At 44.8% G+C, this 24,155-nt stretch overlaps 1 protein-coding gene across 2 annotated transcripts in view; it reads right to left on the reverse strand.

Annotated features, from left to right (window-relative positions):
• Positions 1-24,155, reverse strand: part of LRRC27 (leucine rich repeat containing 27) — a 90,468-nt gene that overhangs the window by 34,745 nt on the left and 31,568 nt on the right. For both annotated transcript variants that reach the window (XM_075935233.2, XM_075935234.2), the window contains 2 exons: positions 18,261-18,513; positions 3,387-3,527 (listed from right to left, as the gene is read on the reverse strand). In XM_075935233.2, coding sequence (XP_075791348.1) covers positions 3,387-3,527; positions 18,261-18,513 — 394 coding nt within the window. The remainder of the gene's footprint in view (positions 1-3,386; positions 3,528-18,260; positions 18,514-24,155) is intronic.

Genomic DNA, 24,155 nt, shown 5'->3' on the forward strand with positions numbered 1-24,155 from the left:
AGACATAAAGGGGGTTATTTCAAAATAAAGCCATAGTGTAGACCAGGGCTGAGAGTGGTTATCCAACCACTAATGCACCCACATTACAGTAGCCCCATCTACATTATATTTCCCTAGTTTATTGATAAGAAGGTCATGCGAGACTCAAATGCTTTACTAAAGCCCAGGTACACCATGTCTACTGTTTCCTCTTATTAGGATTGTTATCCTATCAAAGAAAGCCATCAGGTTAGTTTGACATGATTTGTTCTTGAGAAATCCATGCTGACTGTTACTTATCATGTTATCTACCAGATGTTTGCAGATGGATTCCTTAATTATTTGTTCCATTATCTTTCCTGGCACAGAAGTTAAGCTGACTGCTCTGTACTTTTCTGGGTTCTCCTTATTTCTCTTTTTATAAATGGGCACTATATTTGCCTTTCTGTAGTCTTCTGGAATCTCTCCCATCTTACATGACTTTTCAAAGATGATGGCTAATGGCTCAGATACTTTGTCAATCAGCCCCTTGAGTATTCTAGGATGCATTTCATCAGGTCTTGGTGACATGAAGACATCTAGCTTTTCCAAGTAATTTTAACTTGTTTTTTTCCTATTTTAATTTCTGAACCTCTCTGATTTTCACTGACATTCACTGTGCAGATGATATCAAGCTGGGAGGGGTTGCAACTGCTTTAGAGGATATCAAAACGATCTGGACAAACTGGAGAAATAGTCTGAGGTAAACAGGATGAAGTTTAATAAGGACAAATGCAAAGTACTCCACTTAGGAAGGAACAATCGGTTTCATACATACAGAATGGGAAGTGACTGTTTAGGAAGGAGTACTGCAGAAAGGGATCATGGGGTCATAGTGGACCACAAGCTAAATATAAGTCAACAGTGTGACACTGTTACAAAAAAAAGAAAACATGATTCTGGAATGCATTAATAGGAGTGTTGTGAGCAAGACACGAGACGTCATTCTTCTGCTCTACTTTGTGCTAATTAAGCCTCAACTGGAATATTGTGTCCAGTTCTGGGCACCACATTTCAAGAAAGAGGAGGAAAAATTGTAGAAGGTCCAGGGAAGAGCAATAAGAATGATTAAAGGTCTAGAAAACATGAGCTACGAGGCAAAGCTGAAGGAATTGGGCTTGTTTAGTTTAGAAAAGAGAAGACTGAGGGTATGTCTACACTACAAAGTTAGTTCGAACTAACAGACGTTAGTTCGAACTAACTTTCCTAGGCGCTACACTAGGGCTCCGTTAGTTCGAACTTAATTCGAACTAACGGAGCACTTAGTTCGAACTAGGTAAACCTCATTTTACGAGGATTAAGCCTAGTTCGAACTAGCAAGTTCGAATTAAGGGCTGTGTAGACCATTAATTCGAACTAGTGGGAGGCTAATGCTTCCCAGGTTTCCCTGGTGGCCACTCTGGCCAACACCAGGGAAACTCTATGCCCCCGGCCCGGCCCCGGAGCCCTTAAAGGGGCACGGGCTGGCTACGGTGCCCGTGCCAGGTGCAAGCCTGCCAGCACCCAGCCAGCAGACCCTGCACCTGGCACGGATCGAGCCACCCACCCGATGCCCCCCAGCCCTCCTCCTCTTCCTGGGACCAGGCTGGCGGCTCCCGGGAGCTTGCCAGGGACCGCAAGAGGCGGGCACCCGCCTGGGCTAGTGCAGACATCGTGGACCTTGTCCACGATCTCCGCACTAGGCACAGGAAAGTGGCCAGCTAGGGCAGGAGAGCTGCCAGCCTGGCCACCCAGGAGCAGGTGTGCATGAAAATCAAGGGGGTCCACTGAGACCCCCGACCCTGAGCCCTGAGCTTACAATGGCCGTCCTGGGTCAGACCAAAGGTCCATCTAGCCCAGTAGCCTGTCTGCTGATAGCGGCCAACCCTAGGGACCCTGGAGGGGATGGACCGAAGACAGTGACCAAGCCATTTGTCTCGTGCCATCCCTCTCCAGCCTTCCACAAACCTTGGCCAGGGACACCACTCCAACCCCCTGGCTAATACCACTCCATGGACCCAGCCTCCATGACTTGATCTCACTTCCCTTTAAACTCTGTTCTAGTTCTAGCCTTCACAGCCTCCTGCAGCAAGGAGTTCCACAGGTTGACTCTTTGCTTTGTGAAGAACAACTTTCTGTTACTAGTTTGAAGCCTGCTACCCATTCCTTTCCTTTGGTGTCCTCTAGTCCTTCTATTATGGGACCTAATGAAGAACTTTTCTGTATGCACCCTCTCCACCCAACTCCTGCTTTTAGAAACCTCTATCCTGTCCCCCCTCCGTCTCCTCTTTTCTAAGCTGAAAAGTCCCAGTCTCTTTAGCCTCTCTTCATATGGGACCTGTTCCCAACCCCTGATCATTTTAGTTGCCCTCCCCTCTCCCTGCCTCTCTCTTCCCCTCTCCCACCTCCTTTTCCTAGTCTCCCCCAGTTTTGTTCAATAAAGACAGATTCCATTTTTGAACACAATTGTCCTTTATTTTGTACATCAAGAAAAGGGGCTAGGGAAGGGTAAGTGGAAGGAGGTGAGGGAGGAATGGGGCACGACCCCCCGATGGGGAGGACTGGGCTGGCTCTGTGGGCTTCTGGGGGTGGAAGCTCTCCTGCAGCCCCCCAATTGCCCCCTCTCCCCAGATGGCAGCCTGCGGCAAGTGCAGCCGGGCTGATGGCCGAGTGGTGTGATGTGCCCAGTGTGGGTACTCCGGGCACTCCAAGCCAGGACTGCTTTGCAAGCGGGGCACCCCTTAGAACTGTCTGTCCAGGGTGGGGGTCGGGACCCTTTAAGCGCAGCCCTCGGCTAGCCTGAGACAGCATCTCCACGCTCTAAGTCCTCCTCTGATGCCCTGCCGGCACTGCTTCCGGCCATCCTTAAACCCGGTTCAGGGTCCACTTAATGTGGACATGCTAGTTCGAATTAGCAAAATGCTAATTCGAACTAGTTTTTAGTTCTAGACGCGTTAGTTCGAATTAGCTTAGTTCGAATTAACTAATTCGAACTAAGTTAGTTCGAATTAGCGCTGTAGTGTAGACATACCCTCAGTTAGTAAAGATTTAAAAAATGTTATTTAAATACTTCTATAATGTATCATATGAAATAAGGAATAGTGAAAGGGAACATTTTCCTCACTGCATAGGAACAAGAAATACTGAATTTCTTAATGAGAAATTCAATAGTTCATACTCCTGTCTCATAGGAGCACTGTGATTTGTGAAGGAAAGTACTCCTTGCATTTTTATTCATAATACAGATAATTTGTAATGATTTTCTTTCTTTACAAATGGTAAAATGGGTGATTTGTGAAGAGAAAAAAGTTACAAGTATTAAGAACAGCTGAACATTTTTTTTTTTAAAAAAAAGCATTGTCATTAAGCAACATAAACATAATACTTACTTTCTGTGTTGTTCAATAAATGTCTGTGTCTCTTTCATTTCCTTTTGCATGGCCAATCTCAATGCCTCAGCTCGTTTTGCTTGAATCATCTTATCATATGATGAAAACTCAGAAAAATTGTTCTTCTGTGAGAACTTCTTCCTTTTAAAATAGACAGATTGATACAATTATTTAAATATTTAATTAAAGGGCAAACAAGGAAAAAGTTAATGACAGTGAGAACTGGCCTTAGGGAAAACAGCACCCTGGGCAAACTTGTATTTGGTGCCTTTGACCCCAGCAAGTTCCTCTGGCAGAAGCTCTCATTGCCCCTAACCTCTGTGGGCTCCTCTCAGTGCTTAATTTGTAATGAAAGAAATACTAAGGTCAGCACCAAAAAGCCCCATGAAAAATAATATGCTGGCTGACTAGGCACCCTGCTCAGAATGCAGCTCTGTGATCACAGCAGCAGTGCAAAAATGAGATATGGTGTTATACCACCATTACATCTGCACAGCGGCTGGCAGCAACACTGCCTTCAGAGCTGAGCATCTGAAAGTGGCAGGTGGTGTCCAGGTGCCCAGGGCTGATCCTGGTGGCTCCCCTAGCAATACACGCCATGATGACCACTATGCCCATGAGAAAGGGGGGCATAGGAGCTGGCATGCTAACTATGTAGAGATAAACACTTATGCCAAGCTGGCATCTTGGGGCAACATCATCTGGCCTCTGCTTGCTCTCGAGCACGGGGCTTGCCCATATTCACCTCTACTCCTGCAGCCCAAATCCACCAACTTGCAGTACTCAGATGGTGCCTCACTGACCATGGTGCCCTAGGCGTGTGCCCAGGTCACTCACTCCAGCCAGCCAGCCAGCCAGTCAGCCCTTTGCGATAACTAAATTCATATGGCATATTAAATAGAGGTTAAGAAATCAAATCAAATTGGCTTTCTTCCTTCTAAACTTTTTTATAAATACAATAGATAATTGACATCCCAACAACATTTAAGGACTAATTCAACAAAATGTTTAACTAGGCATATGTGTAGTCCAACTGATTTCAGTAGCTTGCCAAATCATAGATTTAAGGCAGTGGCTCTCAATCAGACTACTGTGCCCTGTCTTGTCTATTCCAAGTTTCGCCTCGCTTAAAAACTAGTTACTTACAAAATCAGACATAAAAATACAAAAGTGTTCCACCATACTATTAATGAAAAATAGCTTGCTTTCTTATTTTACCATATAATTATAAATCAAATGGAATATAAATATTGTACTTAAATTTCAGTGTGTAATATATAGAGAAAGCTGTATAAACAAGATTAATGCCTTTATGAAATGTTAGTTTGTTCTCATTTTGCTAGTGCTTTTTACATAGCCTGTTGTAAAATTAGGCAAATATCTAGATGAGTTCATATACTACCTCCTGGTAGACCTCTGTGTACTACCAGGAGTACATATAATCCTGGCTAAGAACCACTGATTTAGGATATGTTTATGAAGCAACTAGAAACCCATGGCTAGCCCAGGCCAGCAAACTCAGTCTTATGGGACTTAGGCTGTGAAGCTATTTTATTGCTATGTAGACTTCCAGGCTCAGTGTGGAACTTGGGCTCTAAGACGCTGTGAGGTGTAAAAAGGTCCCAGCCATGACTCCAGCCCAAGTCTGAAAATCTACACGGCAATGAAACAGCTCCACAGCCTGAGTTGTCTGGTAGGGGCCTGCCACATATGTCTAGTTGCTACGTAGTCATACCCTTAATAAAAATACAGTTACATGTGATCATATTATGGGAAAAAGAATAGAAATAGCCTGAATCAGAAAGCTCTCTAAGCATGGAATACCCTTTGATTTTAGTGGAAAAGGGATTTGTAGAGCAGAACTTGGAATACAAGAATATATATAATGAAGATGGTAAAAATAATGCAGAATGTGATGAGAAGAAACTGCAAGTAAAGGATTTCAGCGTGAAAACAGTTTATAAACTTGAATATATTCATTTTAAGAAAAAATGATTACAGAGTGCCACCTTCAGGTTCTTTTCATAAAATGAAAAATTGTAAGCATGCTATGCATGGAATCTAGTGAACCACCTAGAAAAATAGTAAGTGATTCTTTGGGTGCAGGAACTTTCCTTTGTTCTTCCCATCCAAGAAAAATTCACTTTTTGGTGAGATAATGTTTCTTTGGCTTCGAATTAGAAACTTTTGTATATTTATTGCTTTTTCACAAATGACTCCTACTGTTTCCCTCCCCAGCCTCATACCCAATAATTCAACGGAACAGTCCCTCAGATGCTCTAATACATGAGATTATGTTTCTTAGCCAAGCAAATAATCTATAACAAATGACAGTAAAAAAGAAAAAAATATGATTTGATGAGTGTTGACCTATTATATAATTTTTTTTAAAATTAGGCAGAGTGTATACATTGCATCTTCACATCCTAAAGGGGGCAGTAGTTTATTTACTCATACAAGTGTTGGTGGGAGGAAAAAGGGAAACTTTCATAAAAAAATGCTGTGAAAATTTCTCCCCATTTTTCTTTGAAATGTGTAATTTCATTAAAAGACAAGATTAAAAATAACCCCAGCACTATGTTTGCTTAAAAACTGGTGGTGGGGAAAAACTATAAAACTTTAGTCAAAAATGTTCCTGATTTTCTTTTTAATTTCAGAACGTCAACAGAATTTAGAAAATCATAAAAATGTTTGCTATTCCTAATTCTTAATGGTCCCAAAACACTATACATTGACAAAACACTACAGTGACTCAAGAGGAAAATATATAGTGGGGAAATTTGCTAATACACATAATACAGTAAAATTCCAATAGTCTGGCATCCAATAGTCCAGAACTCCTGATAGTCCGGCATCAAAATGGCAAGAGCCTAGTGAGTGAGCTTCAGCAAAAAATAAGTCACAAGGTAACAGTGGCAGCAGCTGAACTGAGCAAAAAGGGTAAAAAAGGCTTAAAAAAACTAAAACATTACAGTATACTGTATTCAGTATGTACAATAAAAAGGGTTAAGAACACTTTATATATAGTATATAATGTATACAGTAAATATAACCATTTTATAGTACCTTCTGATAGTCCGGAATATCTGATAATCCGGCACCATAGAGTCCAGATTATCGGAAGTCTACTGTAATATGAACATAAATATATTCCCCCTTTTCAGCACAGGATGAATAGGAGGTCCTCTAGTGAGGATTTATGACCAAACTGCATTTCTTTTACAAAAAACATCATATTTTTCATTTACTAACGTGCTATTAAGTGACACAAGTATCATTTATCAAAATACATGAATTACATAGTATCATGCAATAGCCTTACTTACTAAAAGTGCAAAATTAAGTAACTGACAAGGTCTTCTTGTCACCAGTGTGCATTAATAGATTTTACTTTTTTCAGACAAGCATGTTCCTTCCAAATATATTTCCATTCAAATATGAATTGATACAGTTTTATATCCACTCTACTCTTGACTGATTAGGGCTCAGCTGGAGTACTGTGTCTAGTTCTGGGCACCACAGTTCAAGAAATGTGGAGAAATTGGAGAAGGTCCAAAGAGCAACAAAAATGACTGAAGGTCTAGAAAACATGACCTATGAGGGAAGACAGAAAGATTTGGGCTTGTTTAGTTTAGAAAGGTGAAGAGAGAGAGGACATGATAGAGGTTTTCAAGTATCTAAAAGGGTATGTCTACACTACCCTCCTAGTTCGAACTAGGAGGGTAATGTATGCATACCACACTTGCTAATGAAGCCCGGGATTTGAATTACCCGGGCTTCATTAGCATAAGCGGGGAGCCGCCATTTTTAAATCCCCGCTGCTTCGAACCTCGAAGGAGTAACGGTAGTTCGGAATAGGAACCTAGTCCGAACTACCTGGTTCGAGCCCCGTGTAGCCGCGCTGCACGGGGTTCGAAGCAGTGGGGATTTAAAAATGGCGGCTCCCCGCTTATGCTAATGAAGCCCGGGAAATTCAAATCCCGGGCTTCATTAGCAAGTGCGGTATGCATACATTACCCCGCTAGTTCGAACTAGCGGGGTAGTGTAGACATACCCAAAGGGTGTCACAAGGCCGAGGGAGAAAAATTGTTCTTATTGGCCTCTGAGACTAGGACAAAAAGCAATGGGCTTAATCTGCAGCAAGGAGATTTAGGTTGGACCTTAGGGCTATGTCTAAACTACACCCATCTGTCGGCAGAGGGATGTAAATGAAGCACTTCAAAAGTGCAAATGAAGCGGGGATTTAAATATCCCGTGCTTCATTTGCATAATTGTGTCATGGCGCTGTTTTGAACAAGCCCCATTTCAAAACTGAAACTGCAGTTTAGACGCATTTTTTTTTACAACGGGGTGATTTTTTGAAAGATCCTGTATTCCTGAGGAGAAAAAGATCCTGTACTCTTGCTGACAGAGGGGTGTAGTCTAGACACACTCTAGGAAAAACTTCCTAACTGTCAGAGAGGTTAAATACTAGAATAAGTTGCCTAGGAAGGTTGTGGAATCTCCATCTCTGGAGATATTGAAAAGCAGGTTAGACAGACATCTATCAGGGATGGTCTAGATGGTCCTGAGTTCTGCCATGAGGGCAGGAGACTGGACTCGATGACCTCTCAAGGTCCCTTCCAGTTCTAGTATTCTATGACTCTATCTGCATGGAGATAATAGTTTCACCCAGTCATCTTTCTTTTCTCATGCATACAAAGTTGCTAGAACTTGTTGTTTTCTAGTTATAGAGAAAATGAAGAGCTATTTCAGACCTTTTTATTTATTTGTTATTTATTTCTTGTCAGAACCACCAATGCATCACCTGGGCACAGATGGAGTATTTTTAATTGTGCTATATGTTATGTAACCCTTCTGCTGGGTAGGCCTGACAGCAACCAGGGCCAAGTTCAATATCTAGGGGTCCATCTCTCACAGAAACCGGCTCGAGCCCCCACCTGCTTTTGTAATTGGCAGTTTCAGCGTAATTGGCTAGCTAATTACAAAAGCAGTTTCTCCTCTCTTGGTGTTCACACGTCCGAATCAGCTGCTAGAAGTGGGCCTCATCCTCCCTGACTAAATTTACCTCATTATCTCTAGCCTGATTCTTGCCTGCCTATTCATACCTGCCTCTGGAAATTTCCGCTACATGCATCTGACAAAGTGGGTCGCTGCCCATGAAAGTTTATGCTCCAATACATCTGTTAGTCTATAAGGTGCTATAGGACTCCTTGTCAATTTTGCAAAAGATCTACGGTGATCCGGTGCAGCATCCCCTGTTTTAGTTCCAGTTTGCACCACTCCCGCAACAGTAGCTTACCCTCAGGGGTGGATGTGGCAACTGCACTAGGGCTTTGCCTCTCTCTTTTTGCAAGTAGTGTGTCACAGATGTCAACATCTTGCAACTGTGCTATCTGCCAGTCAGAAGCATTGAGCCTGGGCAATGGAGAGTGGTCCAACATAATGTAGTTCACGGAGACAGAGGGTATACTCTCAGGTGGTTGGCCCACTGTTTCTGCAACATATCCATTTGGACTCTCATGTGCCTTGGACTTCTGATAATTGCCGTTGCAAATAGCTCTCACTCCATGTACAGGAATCTCACCAATTTCTGTTGGCTGCAGACGTCGAGACAACGCATCAGCAGCTACATTGCTTCTCCCTGATCGGTACTGTATGCTGAACTCATAGCTGGCCAGGGTGGCCATCCATCTTTGTCCTGTAGCATCCAGCTTAGCACTTGTTAACACATAATTCAAAGGGTTGCTATCCATCCACATCTGGAACTAAGCACCATACAAGTAGTCTCGAAATTTCTCAGTTCAAGGCCAAGAACTCCAGCTTGTGGATGGGATAGCGAGTTTCGTTGTCAGACAGTCCTCGGCTGGCAAAGGCTACAGGTTTACATTTGCCTTCTACTTCCTGGTACAGCACGGCCCCCAGACCGTCCAAACTGGCATCAGTATGTAGGATAAATGGTCTGCTTGGATCAGCAAAGACTAGGACTGGAGCATGAGTTAGGCGAGTAATGATTTCCCGAAAAGCCCATTCAGAACTCTCATCCCACCATGGCCCAAGAGATTCAAAAGGCCCATAGTGTCTCTGCACAGGAGGCTTTGGAGGCCTCCTCTTATTCTTGGTCTTAGATTTGTTCTTGTTGGACTGGTATCCCCTGGTAAGATCATTCAGAGGTTTTACAATTGTAGCATAGTTCTTCACAAATCTGCAGTAGTAGCCACCGAATCCCAGGAAGGTCTTGAGTTCTTTGTAGTTACTTGGATGTGGCCAGGTAGTGAGAGCTTCTATTTTATCGGAATTAGTACTCACACCCTCTTGGGACACGATGTGACCCACATATTTCACTGAGGTTCAGCAGAACTGGCATTTGTCAATTGAAAACTTCAAACCATATGCCTCCAACCTATCAAGCACTTTAAGAAATCTTTCTTCATGCTCCTCCAAGGTTCTTCCAAACACAATCAGGTCATCCAAGTAAACTAACACTTGCAGTAGATTCATGTCTCCCACGACTCTCTCCATAAGACGTTGAAAGGTGGCAGGTGCCCCAGAAATCCCTTGGGGCATGCGTTCGAACTGGTAGAATCCTAATAGACAGATGAAGGCTGTCTTCTCCTTATCTTCTTCTCCCAGAGGGATCTGGTAGTATCCACTCCGAAGATCCAATACAGAGAACCACTGGCAATCCAGCAAACAGTCCAGGGCATCTTGTACGCGAGGCATGGTATATTGATCAACTCTAGTAAGCCTGTTTAGAGTGTGGTAGTCAATACACATCCAGATTTTCCCACTCTTCTTATGAACCACCACAATAGGCGAGGTGTAGGGGCTGTGGGACTCTGTAATTATATCGTTTATGATCCGCTCTTGAAGATGATGGTGTAGATCTTCCATCTCTGAGACAGCGATCCTCCTAGACGTCTCCCTGAAAGGTCAGGAATCTTGTAGCCTGATGTGGTGTTCCAACCCCTTGGCACATCCCATGTCCCACTCATGCAGTGAGAATACCTTCGATCTTTCGCAAAGCTTCTTCCTCAGGCGATCCTTCCACTCCTCAGGCAACTGTGAGTCCCTGAAGTCAAACTTTGCAACATCTATCAGCAGAACTTCAGCTTCACACTGAGGTCTCACAGGGTATGTCTACACTACAAAGCTAATTTGAACTAACAGCAGTTAGTTCAAATTAACTTTCATAGGCGCTACACAGGCAAACCGCTAGTTCGAACTTAATTCGAACTAGCAGAGCGCTTAATTCGAACTAGGTAAACCTCATTCTACGAGGACTAACGCCTAGTTCGAATTAAGTAGTTTGAATTAAGGGCTGTGTAGCCACTTAATTCGAACTAGTGGGAGGCTAGCCATCCCCAGGTTGCCTTGGTGGCCACTCTGGGCACCACCAGGGAAACTCGTTTGCCCTCCTCCCGGCCCCGGAGCCCTTAAAGGGGCATGGTCTGGCTACGGTGCCCGTGCCAGGTGCAAGCCTGCCAGCACCCAGCCAGCAGACCCTGCACCTGCCATGGCACGAGCCAGCCACCCGCTGCCACCCAGCCCTCCGCCTCTTCCCAGGACCAGGCTGGTGGCTCCCAGGAGCCTGCCCGGGGCCGCAAGAATTGGGTGCCCGCCTGGTCTAGTGCGGACATCGTGGACCTCATCGAGGCTTGGGGGGAAGCATCCAACGTCCACGACCTCCGCACTAGGCACAGGAAAGTGGCTGTCTAGAGCAGGATAGCTGCCAGCCTGGCCACCCAGGAGCAGGTTTGCATGAAAATCAAGGTGGCCGAGTGAGACCCCGACCCTGAGCCCTGAGCTTAGAACATAAAAACATAAGAATGGCCGTACTGAGTCAGACCAAAGGTCCATCTAGCCCAGTAGCCTGTCTGCCATCAGCAGCCAACACTAGGTACCCTGGAGGGGATGGACCGAAGACAATGACCAAGCCATTTGTCTCGTGCCATCCATCTCCAGCCTTCCACAAACAGAGGCCAGGGGCACCATTTCTGGCTAATAGCACTCCATGGACCCAACCTCCATGAATTTATCTAACTGCTCTTTAAACTCTGTTAGGGTATGTCTACACTACCCCCCTAGTTCGAACTAGGGGGGTAAGGTATGCATACCGAACTTGCTAATGAAGCCCGGGATTTGAATTTCCCGGGCTTCATTAGCATAAAGCCGGCGCCGCCATTTTTAAAAGCCAGCTAGTGCGAACTAGGGGGGTAGTGTAGATAGTTCGGATTAGGCTTCCGTGGAACGAGGTGTACAGATAGTTTGGATTAGGAAGCCTAATCCGAACTATCTAGTCCGTGCCGCGTGTAGCCGCGCGGCACGGGGTTCGCACTAGCCGGCTTTTAAAAATGGCGGCGCCGGGTTTATGCTAATGAAGCCCGGGAAATTCAAATCCCGGGCTTCATTAGCAAGTTCGGTATGCATACCTTACCCCCCTAGTTCGAACTAGGGGGGTAGTGTAGACATACCCTTATAGTTCTACCCTTCACAGCCTCCTGCAGCAAGGAGTTTCACAGGTTGATTAGTTGCTTTTTGAAGAAGAACTTTCTGTTATTAGTTTGAAGCCTGCTACCCATTCATTTTATTTGGTGTCCTCTAGTCCTTCTATTATGGGAATTAATGAAGAACTTTTCTTTATGCACCCTTTCCACACCACTCATGCTTTTATAGACCTCTATCATATCCCCCCCTCAGTCTCCTCTTTTCTAAGCTGAAAAGTCCCAGTCTCTTTAGCCTCTCTTCATATGGGACCTGTTCCAAATGCCTGATCATTTTAGTTGCCCTTTTTTGAACCTTTTCCAAGGCCAAAATATCTTTTCTGGGGTGAGGAGATCACATCTGTACACAGTACTGAAGATATGGCGTATCATAGTTTGATACTTCCCCTCCTCCTTCTTCCCCTGGCTTCCCCCTTCCAGCTCCTTCCTCCCAGGTTTCCTCCTCCCCTCTCACCCTCGCTCTTCCCCTCTCCCACCTCCTTTTCCCAGTCTCACCGAGTTTTGTTCAATAAAGAGAGTTTCTGTTTTTGAACACACGTGTCCTTTATTTTATACATCAGGAAGGGGGACTAGGGAGGGGTAAGTGGAAGGAGGTGAGGGAGGAATGGGGTACGAGCCCCCGATGGGGAGGACTGGGGTGGCTTTGCGGGCTCCTCGGGGTGGAAGCTCTCCTGCAGCCTCCCGATTGACACCCCCCCGGATGGCAGCCTGTGGCAAGTGCAGCCGGGCTGATGGCCAAGTGCTGTGATGTGCCGATTGTGGGCATTCAAGGCACCTCATCGAGTTAGACAAGCAAGCGGGGAACCCCTGAGAACTGTCTGTCCGGGGTGGGGGGTCGGGTCCCTTTAAGCACAGCCCTCGGCTAGCCTGAGACAGCAGCTCCATGCTCTAAGTCCTAATCTGATGCCCTGCCGGCACTGCTTCCGGCCATCCTTAACCTCGGTTCAGGGTCCACTTAATGTGGACATGCTAGTTCGAATTAGTAAAACGCTAATTCGAACTAGTTTTTAGGTCTAGATGCACTAGTTCGAATTAGCTTAGTTCGAATTAACTAATTCGAATTATGTTAGTTCGAATTAGTGCTGTAGTGTAGACATACCCACAATGGTTTCAGGCTCAAAGGTGTCTGTAATCTTTTGCTCTGGTCTTACAAGCACATCGTAGCTCATTTCATTAGCAATCAGTATAGTCTCCTCTTCCTGGGCTTCAGCAGGTAGGGTTATGACTCCATTGGGAACCAGTACTCCTTCAAGGAGCCCTCCTTTGGTCAGCTGCTCTACCACTGCTAATGTTCCCTTACTGCCTTTCAGGCAGATATTCGTGACAATCACCTCCTTTTCTGTCATTGAAGGCAACGCTAAGGGGACCGGCCCGCATACCTCAATGCTCCCACCAGCAAATCAGGCATCACTTTTCTTGTGTCCTCAATTTTTCTGCAAGCTGTGGCACAATGGGTGTGTATCACCAAGGTGTTCAGATATTGGTCCCCTGCTCACTGTCTGCAGTAATCTGCAAGTACCTTAAAAAGGCTGGAGTTGGTCTCTATTAGCACGGACACATCAGAGGCTCCTTTAGGGTCAGGGCATATTAAAGCAGCAGTGTCCACCTCCTGTCTTACCCTTGTTACCTCCTCAGGGAATTGCAAGTGCACTATGACATATCCTTTGTAGGGATATTCATTCACGCTGAGACCACACAGGCCAAGGCCAGTCAATGGCTGGATAGGCAGGTGCCTGAGCATCTGTTAGTAGAATGACTGAAATATAATAGTCACCTGTGATCCGGTGTCAAGCATCGCTTTGCACTCTGCCCTTCAATCCTTACTGTGACCTCCTCTCAAGGCCCTATCAGTCCTGAAGGGATCCTAACTGAGCAGTCATTTCTGGGGAGTCCTTCAAATCCTGTGGGCCTGAGTGGCCCCTGTCCCCAGGCCATCTCACAACTGCTTCTCAGCTTTCCATAAACTAAACTGGAATTTTCCTCATTTTGGCAACTTGCAGCCCTGTGCCCATCTTGACCATACCAGTAGCAGAAGAACGGTCCTCTCCTCCTTCATCTGGGTAGGATGGCAGCTCCAGGAGCTGACTTCTCCATCACCACAGCCTGAGGTTCCTCATCATTGTAAATCCTTGCTTGGTCAATGACTCTCTGAAACTCAGCAATCTGTTCTGTCAGGAACTGAACTTGTTGTGCAAGGTCTCCTCTGGTGTTCACCATCAGCACACTGGGGCTACGTCTACACTGGCATGATTTTGCGCAAATACTTTTAACGCAAGAGATTTTGCGTTAAAGTATTTGCACAAGAGAGTGTCTACACTGGCATGTGCCTTTGCACAAGAGATGTGCTTTTATGCAAAAGCATCCGTGCCATTGTAGATGATCTCTTGCGCAAGAAAGCTTCGATGGCCATTTTAACCATTGGGCTTTCTTGCGCAAGAAATTAACATTGCCTGTCTACACTGGCCTCTTGCGCAAGAACAATTGCGCAAGAGGGCTTATCCCTGAGTGGGCGCGTCAGAGTATTTGTGCAAGAAGCACTGATTTTATACATTAGAATGTCAGTGTTCTTGCGCAAGTACTCGCGGCTAGTGTAGACAGGTGGCAAGACTTGCCAATGTAGACACAGCCTCTCCGTTTGTCGGGGTGCAGTGCCGGCTAGCTCAGGCACCTCCCAAACTCACTAGCAAGCCTCTTTCTTCCTCCTCTCTGACCTCCTTTATCAGCTCAGAGTAAGTGTTCCTGTCATTCTCTTACGTGGAGGTGAAGTAAAATTGGGCTGTAATACTGAGTTCCTCTTACAATTTGAGCCAGTCTGGTCTGGTCCATCTGCTTGGCAGTCACTGCTCCCCTAATGACAGCTCTCTGTAGCAGCCTGTCCAACCTCTGTACATAGGCTGAGACCGTCTCTCCCCGATGCTGCTTAGTGTCGAGAAAGTTACAGTAACTGTCTTCAGGGCCCTCCATGCCCCCAAAGGTGTGAGTGAGAGCCTCTAAACAGTCCTTTATGCTGACCTCGGGATCAGTGAGCTTCAAGGTGCGAATCACATCAAAGGCTGGGCCCCTGAGACTCTCTACTAGACATTTTCGCTTTTCTCTGTCTGGCACCGCCCACTGCTCTAGCATTTCAGTGGTGTATTCTAGCCAGGGTTCAAACTCCTCTTCCTCAGGAAATAATCTTAACTTATAATAGGAGCTTGCCATAGCATAGGATAGCACACACTTTTCCAATGTCTGTCCCCAAGGGCTAGAGGCTTCTGAGCCAGGGCCCAACAAACCCGACAGATTAGCCATGATACAAACAGTAATTTCCTCAAATACAAAACACAATTATTTCCCACTTAGCAACTCACTCAACATGTGCTTGCGAGGGGTACTAACCCAGTAATCCCAGACGAGCCCCCAAAATGTAACCCTTTTGTCAGGTAGGCTCGACAGCAACCAGGGCCAGGTTCAATATCTAGGGGTCCATCTCTCACAGAACTGGCTCGAGCCCCCACTCAGTAGCCTGGGAAATTCACAGACCTCTGAGCACCTCTGAGAGGCAATGCTTCCCCACTCGCAAGCACCGAGTCTGAGTGTCGAAAAGAAACTTTTAATGAAAGAGAGAGAGAAGTCACATGGCATTATCTTGGGAACATACCACAAACGGAGTTCGTAGCCCCCTCTCCCACGAGAAACTGGCCCAGCACAAGGATTGAGCAATGTCTTTTGCCTCTCAGGCTCACCAGTCCAACAAGGTAAGGGTTCCATTCACTTACCCAAACTTTCTCCGTACCCCACGTCAAACGCCCCACTTACAGGTCTGTCCCTGACACATCATCCTGATGACTCTACTCCTTGAACCTGAGGCTATGCCACCTTTGTGCTGCTCTTACCAGCCGCCTGCCGGCCGTTCCCACCAGCTGCTCTGCTGGCCGCCTGCCGCCGCCCCTACCAGCCGCCCACCAGTCGTTCCCGCCAGCCGCTCCTCTGGCCGCCCTCCGCTGGCCACTGCTTCTACCGCCCACCCGCCAGCCGCTCCGCTAGCCACCTGTTGCCACTCCTACTGGCCGCCTACCAGCTGCTCCCGCCAGCAGCTCTATTGGCTGCAATCGGTCTGGCTTCCGGCCAAACCAGTGATTTCAACTCCTTAGCCACCACCTAGGCTGGCCAAAGATTCCAGCTTCCACTGGACTAACAAAAAGACTCCTCATGAAGTCTGCTTTAGGTCTGTCCTTAAATCCAGGGGGAAAGGGGCAGGTTGAGCCAGTCTTACAGCTCACACCTAGCAGGCATGAAGTAGGCTGACTCAAGCCCTTAATCCATTTTCCCCTCCCCGCCCCCTCAACTCAGTTCACTCAACTCTGGCAGGGGGGAGGCTTGTTCCTCTGAGACCTCTTACAATGATGGTGTCTCTCCTGCAAGCACTGGTGTCATATTTTACAGTTCCCACATTTAGGGGTAGCATGATTTGTGACCCCCCACAACAGCCCCAAATTAGTTACAACATACCACATCCCATTCCAACACTGATCCTCCATCAGCCCTGGATGAATTGGATTTACATAGCCACACCTCGGATTCCTTCCCCCTCCTGGCATGAGCTGTATTTACATATCAACAGTTAACAGTTAATTATCTTGCAGAGTTAAACAATTGGAGGGCAGCTCTCTCCTTTTAGCTAGCTGACAGCAAGCAGTAATTCAGCCCCCCCTTACATCCTCCCCCCAGTCAAAAATTTGCCATCCTGGAAAAATATGTTCCTGATTATACCAGCAATGTGGGTTCTCCTCAAAGGGTCTAAGGAACCCCACTATGGCCTCTACAAGCCTGTGTGCCAAGTGTATCACATCCTCACTAACCACTCATGGTGCATGGTAAATTAGCAGTAATTCAGCCCTGGCTTATAGTTACAATGCTTTTAAATCTTTCCACTTGTAAGTGTGGTTATTCATCACCTTTCCAACACAGTGGTTGTGTCTAGACTGGCCACTATTTCCGGAAAAGCAGTCGCTTTTCCAGAAAAACTTGCCAGCTGTCTACACTGGCCGCTTGAATTTCCGCAAAAGCACTGACGATCTCATGTAAGATTGTCAGTGCTTTTGCAGAAATACTATGCTGCTCCCGTTCGGGCAAAAGTCTTTTTCCAAAAAGCTTTTGCACAAAAGGTCCAGTGTAGACAGCAGAGATTTGTTTTCTTCAAAAAAGCCCTGATCGCGAAAATGGCAATCGGGGCTTTTTTGCGGAAAAGCACGTCTAGATTGGCCACGGACGATATTCCACAAAAAGTGCTTTTGTGGAAAAGCGTCCTGCAAATCTAGACGCGCTTTTCTGAAAATGCTTTTAACGGAAAACTTTTCCGTTAAAAGCATTTCCGGAAAATCATGCCAGTGTAGACGTAGCCACCGAGTATTCCATGCTGTAAATCAGTGGTTCCCAACCATCAATCCACAGACTGTTGCTGGGCTGTAAACTGCTGGCTGCTGGGCTGTGGCAGCTTTGGGGACTGGGGTAAACTGCTCAGTGCCTCCCCTCTTGCTGCAGCTGTTGGGAGAGGTGTGTCCTGCTCTGTCTCTCAGCCAACCAGTGCCAAGCAGGGGCAGGGTCTCCTTCTGGATGTGGAAGAGCGGTTTGTTGCACGGTGGAAGGGCTGCACACAGACTAGCATGGCAGCCTTAGAGAAGCCACAACCTGGGCTGCTGGGAGGCAGGACAGGACTAGGTGAGGGGGACGGGACAGGCACTGGGAGCTCTGGGGGCCTGGACTAGTGCTGGGGGCTCTGGGGTTGGGAGACTCTAAGAGGTGAGGGGATTCACTGGGGGGTACTGGGGTAGCTGGGGTGGGGAGCTGGCACTGGCAGACTCTGGGGACAGGGCTAGTAGTGGGAGGCTACAGGGCAGGGCTGGCACTGGGGGGCTCTGGTGATGGTGGGCTCTAAGGGGCGGAGGCTGACACTGAGATGTTTGGGATGGCATGGGGGGGCTGGGTGCAGGGAACTCTAGGGTCAGTGGCTGGTGCTGAGGGGTAGTGAATCAGTGGGGGGTAGGGCTGGCACTGGCATCTTAGGGGACTAAGGTGTACCTCAGCCCCCAGAGCTGCCACAAACAGCTGGTTTCAGCTGTGGCAGCTGCCCACCACAATGGCAACGGCCGGAGCTCAAGCCAGCTGTTCACGGCAGCTCTGGGAGCTGGGGCTTTTGGCAGACCAGCAATATTTCATTTGCATATTTGCATATTCATAAACATGTGCAAATATGCAAATAAAATGTTACTGGTCCACGAAAAGTTTGTGAATGCATTTGCCGGTCCATGGTTTAAAAAAGGTTGGGAACCAATGCTGTACATTAAATGAAATTAAAATATACACATATATTTATAATGATTTCTTTCACCTGGAAAGTATCGCTGATTTGTGGTAGAGCCTCTCTTTCTTTCTGCTATTGTTTCTGAGCTCAGGAAACTCCTGCATTGTGGCTTTAGGGTACAAATCCTGGTTAGCAAGAAATTCTTCCTTTTCATCTTTTATAATCTCCTCCTTCAGCTTCTTAAATCGTAGCATTTCTTCTTCATTAGGCCACTCATCTGACAAATCCAAACTGGATTCCATCAACTCAGTTAAGTTCAACTTTTCAACAGGTGGCATTTCTATTGGAGTAAAGATGAGATTACTTTATATTCCTTTATCAGAGTAATGAAGTTACTAGATTTTGTTCAGCAATTTTCTATTTTTCCCCAGTCAGGAATGTGACTTTACATGTGAAAGACTAATTTGTTATTCTCATAGTCTGGCCTTTCCCCCACACTAGGGCTATGGCTACTCTTAGTTTTGCCACAAGAGCCTATGCAAATGAAGCATGGATTAGCATTTTCCCGTTGAGGCATAAGGATCTTACGGAAAAAGTTTTTTTTGCTAAAAACGGCCATGGCCCCACTGCCAGTTTTTGCGCAAAAACCCCTACTGCAAAAATGGAATGAAAGAGAGCATGCAAAAGAAGCGTGGGAAAATGCTAATCTGCTCTTCATTTGCATATGCTCTTGCGGCAAAACTCATATGTAGCCGTAGCCTAGCAAACTACAACAATCATCTGCACAAGGAGCAGTAGACAGTGCATTACAATGAATGGAACTATTGTCTATAATGGTTAAGTTAACACCTCATGACAAAAAGAAATGTGAGGTCTATGTTATTTTGAGATTGTCTCTTTACCCTACCACTATATATAGTTAACTTAATGTCATGGAAATAAAAAAAATCAGCTAAACTTTTCACCATGGTACATTCTCTTTACAAGAGACACTTAACTTTGGAAGCCCCGGGGGCCACAATGATACTCACAGCACATGGCAAGGGCCACGACTTAAGTGTAGTTACATATACATGCAAATATATGCAAATAGCTTATTTCACACTGATAGACATGCATACAAAGATTAAGACAAGACTACACAATACACAGGCCCCATTTAAGTCAGTTCTGCTGATATTAACAAAAGGCAATATTTACCCGATTTCCACCCATATAGCAGCACTTTCAATGAGCAATGACAGTCCAGGAATTTAATTACTAAAACACATATCAACAGAAGATCATTATATTGACTACTTTTTTGTTTTGGCTCCCACCTGTGGGCCACGTGTTGAGCCCCACATAAACCCAAACCGCACCATGGGCTTCAAACAAACGGGCTGTTTAAATCCCAATTAAGTCAATAGGATTTAAAGACATGCATAGGCGTTTTGCTGAATCAGAGCCTTGGGATAAATCTACACTAGCACTTTACAACTCCCATTCCCCCTCTGGAGTGCAACAAGTTGCAGCACTGTAAAGTGCTGTTGTGAACAAGGTTACAGCTCTGGGAGTCACTCCCCTTGAGGAGGTGGTTTACATACAACGTGTTAAATTTTAAATATAGACAAAGCCTTTGACATCTCTCTTCTCATAGTTTGCTGCAGTTGAGACTATCTGGGATATCTATTAATCAGCCCTCATCTTAAATATTATGAGGCTGGTGAATAGATGTTATCAGACTGTGCCACAGGACTCTGAAATTTGCCCCTGGAGCTGACTGGACTGTGCCAAAGTCTCCGGGCCATTAGAGAGCAGTAGCAGGCTCATCTCTTTTACTTAAAGCACATACATTTCTCATTTATTTAGTTTTGAGCACTTAACCATGCAATATTTATATTTTCTTAATTTTGGGGGGGGGGACTAGTGTAAATATATACTATATAAACTATGAGTGAATGAATGAGTAAATGAATGTGCATACATACACTCTATGCATTATGACCAGCATATAAGATATTTGTACCAGAGAAATAAATATTAAAGGAAAGTAACAATGCTAAGCTAATATACCATAGTATGTCTCAAATGTGTAGGTATAGATCTGTTAGTCCAATTAGGAAAAACCTTTTAATACAGCCAACATTAACTTATCTATTTGGCATTTCAATTTAAGAAAATAATCTCAAATTATTTGTATGTGCATTTTCTATACTTACACAACTTGAATATCTTTTATATTTACACGTCAGGTCTAAGATATATTAATATTTGGTTTGGCAGAAGCTGCAGATATGGAATTTCCCTGAATCCCAAAGAAATAAACAGCTGTATTTCACTTCTCTCTTTGCCTCAAATTTAGAGGAAATGTATTCTCCCATAGCACATTTTGTCATCTTCTCTGCATGAAGTGTATATATACTACCTCTTGCATACTGCTCATCCAGCAAGAACAGATGGGCCATGTGGGAGGGAGTAGAAAAGTCTTCTATATTACAGAAGGTTTCCAAATGTGGCATGCCCACAAATTCTGAAAATGAAAATCCGTGAGGGGTATATTTTCCTTAATTATAACAATAGCTAAACGAAAGTAGAACAGTATGATATTGCAGTAGCATGAGTTATGAAGCTGTTCCAATACATTTTATAATTATTATTTAGTTAAAATATATTGCCTTTGAAAGAAACAGAAAATAAATAGCATGCAAAGCTACCTTTTTATGTAGTTCTACAGTAGCAGAAACAAAATCCATATGATTTTCAAAATCATGTATATTCCAAAGAAATTAGACCAAAAAAAAAAAGAAAAAAAAACTGTAGTGGTTTTTAAAAACAATTTATTTGGCTTTTATTTTAATGTATAAAAAATATTTATAGGATAACAGGAAAATAGGTATGCTAATCTATATTGCAACAGAAACAAAACACAGTAATAAAATGATTGTTAAAAAAAATTGTGTTAACATTTATATATACATTACCGCTACATCTACACTGGCAGCTTCTTCCGGAAGAACATTTTTGTGGAAGAGTTCTTGTGCAAAAACTCTTCCAGAAGAGAGTGTCTACACTGGCATGTGCTTTTGCGCAAGAGATGTGCTTTTGCGCAAGAGCATCCGTGCCAGTGTAGACGCTCTCTTGCACAAGAAAACTCCGATGGCCATTTAAACCATAGGGGCTTCTTGCACAAGAAATTCATGTTGACTGTCTACACTGCCCTCTTCTGGAAGAGCTCTTGCGCAAGAGGGCTTATTCCTCGTGGGGAGAGGAATAACTCTTCCGGAAGAAGCCGTGTTTTACAATGCTATACTGTAAATTTACTTCTGGAAGAACGCACATGCAGCGTAGACAGCCAGGAAGTTTTTGCAGAAGAACAGCTATTCTTCCGGAAGAAGCTGCCACTGTAGACGTAGCCTACTAGGATGCGTCTACACTGGCATGATTTTGTGCAAATACTTTTAACGGAAAAGTTTTTCCGTTAAAAGTATTTGCGCAAAAGAGCGTCTACACTGGCACGGATGCTTTTGCGCAAAAGACATCTTTTGCGCAAAAGCATCCGTGCCAGTGTAGACGCTCTCTTGCGCAAGAAAGCTCCGATGGCCATTTTAGCCATCGGGCTTTTTTGTGCAAGAAATTAACGTGGCTGTCTACACTGGCCCTCTTGCGCAAGAATACTTGCGCAAGAGGGCTTATCCCTGAGCGGGAACATCAGAGTACTTGTGCAAGAACCACTGATTTTGTACATTACAAAGTCAGTGTTCTTGTACAAATTCTCACGGCCAGTGTAGACAGGTGGCGAGTTTTTGCGCATGCGCAAAATCTTGCCAATGTAGATGCACCCCTAGTGTAAGCAGGGGCTGAACTGCTGCTTGGTATCAGCCAGCTAAAAGGAGGGGTGGGCGTGCCTGCTACATGTATTTAGCTCTGCAAGGTAATTAACTGTTGATATGTAAATACAGCTCAGGAGAGAATCCGAGGTGTGGCTATGTAAATCCCATTCAGCCAGGGTTGATGGAGGGTCAGTGTTGGAATGGAATGTGGAAAATTGTAAATAATTTGGGACTGTTGTGGGGGTCACTAATCATGCTACCCCTAAATGTGGGAACTGTAAAACATGCCACCAGTGCTTGCAGGAGAGACACCACCATCATGGTAAGAGGTCTCTGAGGAACAAGCCTCCCCCCTTCCAGAGTTGAATGAACTGAGCTGGGGGAAGGGTTAAAGGGCTTGAGTCAGCCTGCTTCACACCTGCTAGGTGTCAGCTGTAAGACTGGCCCAACCTGCTCCTTTCTCCCTTTGTTTTAAGGATAGAACTAAAGCAGACTCCTTGAGGAGTCTTTTCTTTTGCTAGTCTAGTGGAAGCTGGGTTCTTCTGCCAGTCCAGCTGGTGGCTAAAGAGTTGAAATCACTGAGAGCTGAAATCACTGGTTTGGCTGACAGCCAGACCCATTGCAGTCAGTGAAGTGGTGGTTGCCAGCAGAGTGGCTGGTGGGAATCACCTGCTGGTGGCGTAACGTGGCCGGCAGGAGTGGTGGCAGGCGAGGATTGGCAACCAGCGGCGGCAGCAGGTGAGGCACAGCGGAAGCGACCAGCGGAGCATCCGGTGGCGTGGGACGAGTGTGGTGGAGTGTTGTAAAGTGTCCCCTATCTATACCCCCACCCTCATTTCTACCCAGGTTGGGAGGTGAAACCCTGCAGGTGAACTTTGGGAGACTGGGTGGCACGGACCAGGGACAGAGACTTTTGGGGTGTCGGACTCTTTGGACTTCAGATGATTCTTGGCTGGGCGGGGGGGGCTTAGCTCATGTTTGGGTTATGAACTCTGTTTGTGGTGTTTTCCCCAAGTTAATGCCGTATGACTTCTCTCTCTGTTTCATTAAATGTTTCTTTCCTACATTCAGACTCAGTGCTTGCGAGTGGGGAAGTATTGCCTCTCAGAGGTACCCAGGGGTGTGTGAATTTCCCAGATTACTGGGTGGGTGCTCGAGCCGGTTCTGTGTGAGATGGACCCCAAGATATTGAACCCAGCTCTGGTTACTGCCAGTCCTACCTGGCAGAAGGGTTACACTAGATATCTATCAAAAGTACTTCATGGACTGAATTTAGAGAAAATCTGATATAAGTCATTGATTTTAGTCTCACTATTTGTAATAGCTGATTATTCAAAAGTGATTATCAGAAAACATTACAAGTTCTTCTGCACAGAGTAAAACCAAGGAATTCCCTATCTACAGACTATGCACTTTTTACAAACAAAAGATCAGCTCTTTAATTATTACTAATGATATAAAAACTGAATTTTAATAGATACAGAACAAGATTTACTTGTGAACTCTAACAACATTATTATCAAGGGTCTAGGAGTTTTATTCCTTCTGCATAACAGAAAAAATAATTCCATGGCTATTTTAAATTTCTTATTCAAGATCATGCAAATAATTCTCAGGGGGAATGTACTTTTCATAATAAATAAGAGTTCATTGTTAGAAACAATTGTTCCCCTTAAACAGAGATTGTTTTGCTTCCATTTTTCATGATCAAATTTATTTATTTCTTATTGTAATTGTAAATTGTAATTTATTTATTTCTTATTGAAAATTGTAAAAAGCCCAGTTCCATTTTAAACAGGGGCTTTCTAATATATTTTAAAAATAGAAAGGTCTTATTACCCAATTACTTCCAAAGTCTATAAGGGTATGTCTACACTTCATGACTATTCTGGGATACCACTGGTATCCCAAAATAGCTACCCCACATTTACATAAGCTACCTATTAATTCGAAATATTTTTCGAAATAACGGGCATGCTAATTTGGCATCCTGGTAAACCTCGTTGCATGAGGGCTAAGGGATGGCTTGAAATAGCACGTTATTTCAAAATTCGGTGCTCTGTAGATGCACCAAATGTCAATAGATTCGAAATAAGATACACAATTGTGCAAATTGTGTATCTTATTTTGAGTTTAGGGTGCTGTGTAGGCACACTCTAAAAGGCAAAAT

This window comes from Pelodiscus sinensis, chromosome 8 (assembly GCF_052426305.1).
Source record: "Pelodiscus sinensis isolate ZL-2025 chromosome 8, ASM5242630v1, whole genome shotgun sequence".
Taxonomy (NCBI): Eukaryota; Metazoa; Chordata; order Testudines; family Trionychidae; genus Pelodiscus; species Pelodiscus sinensis.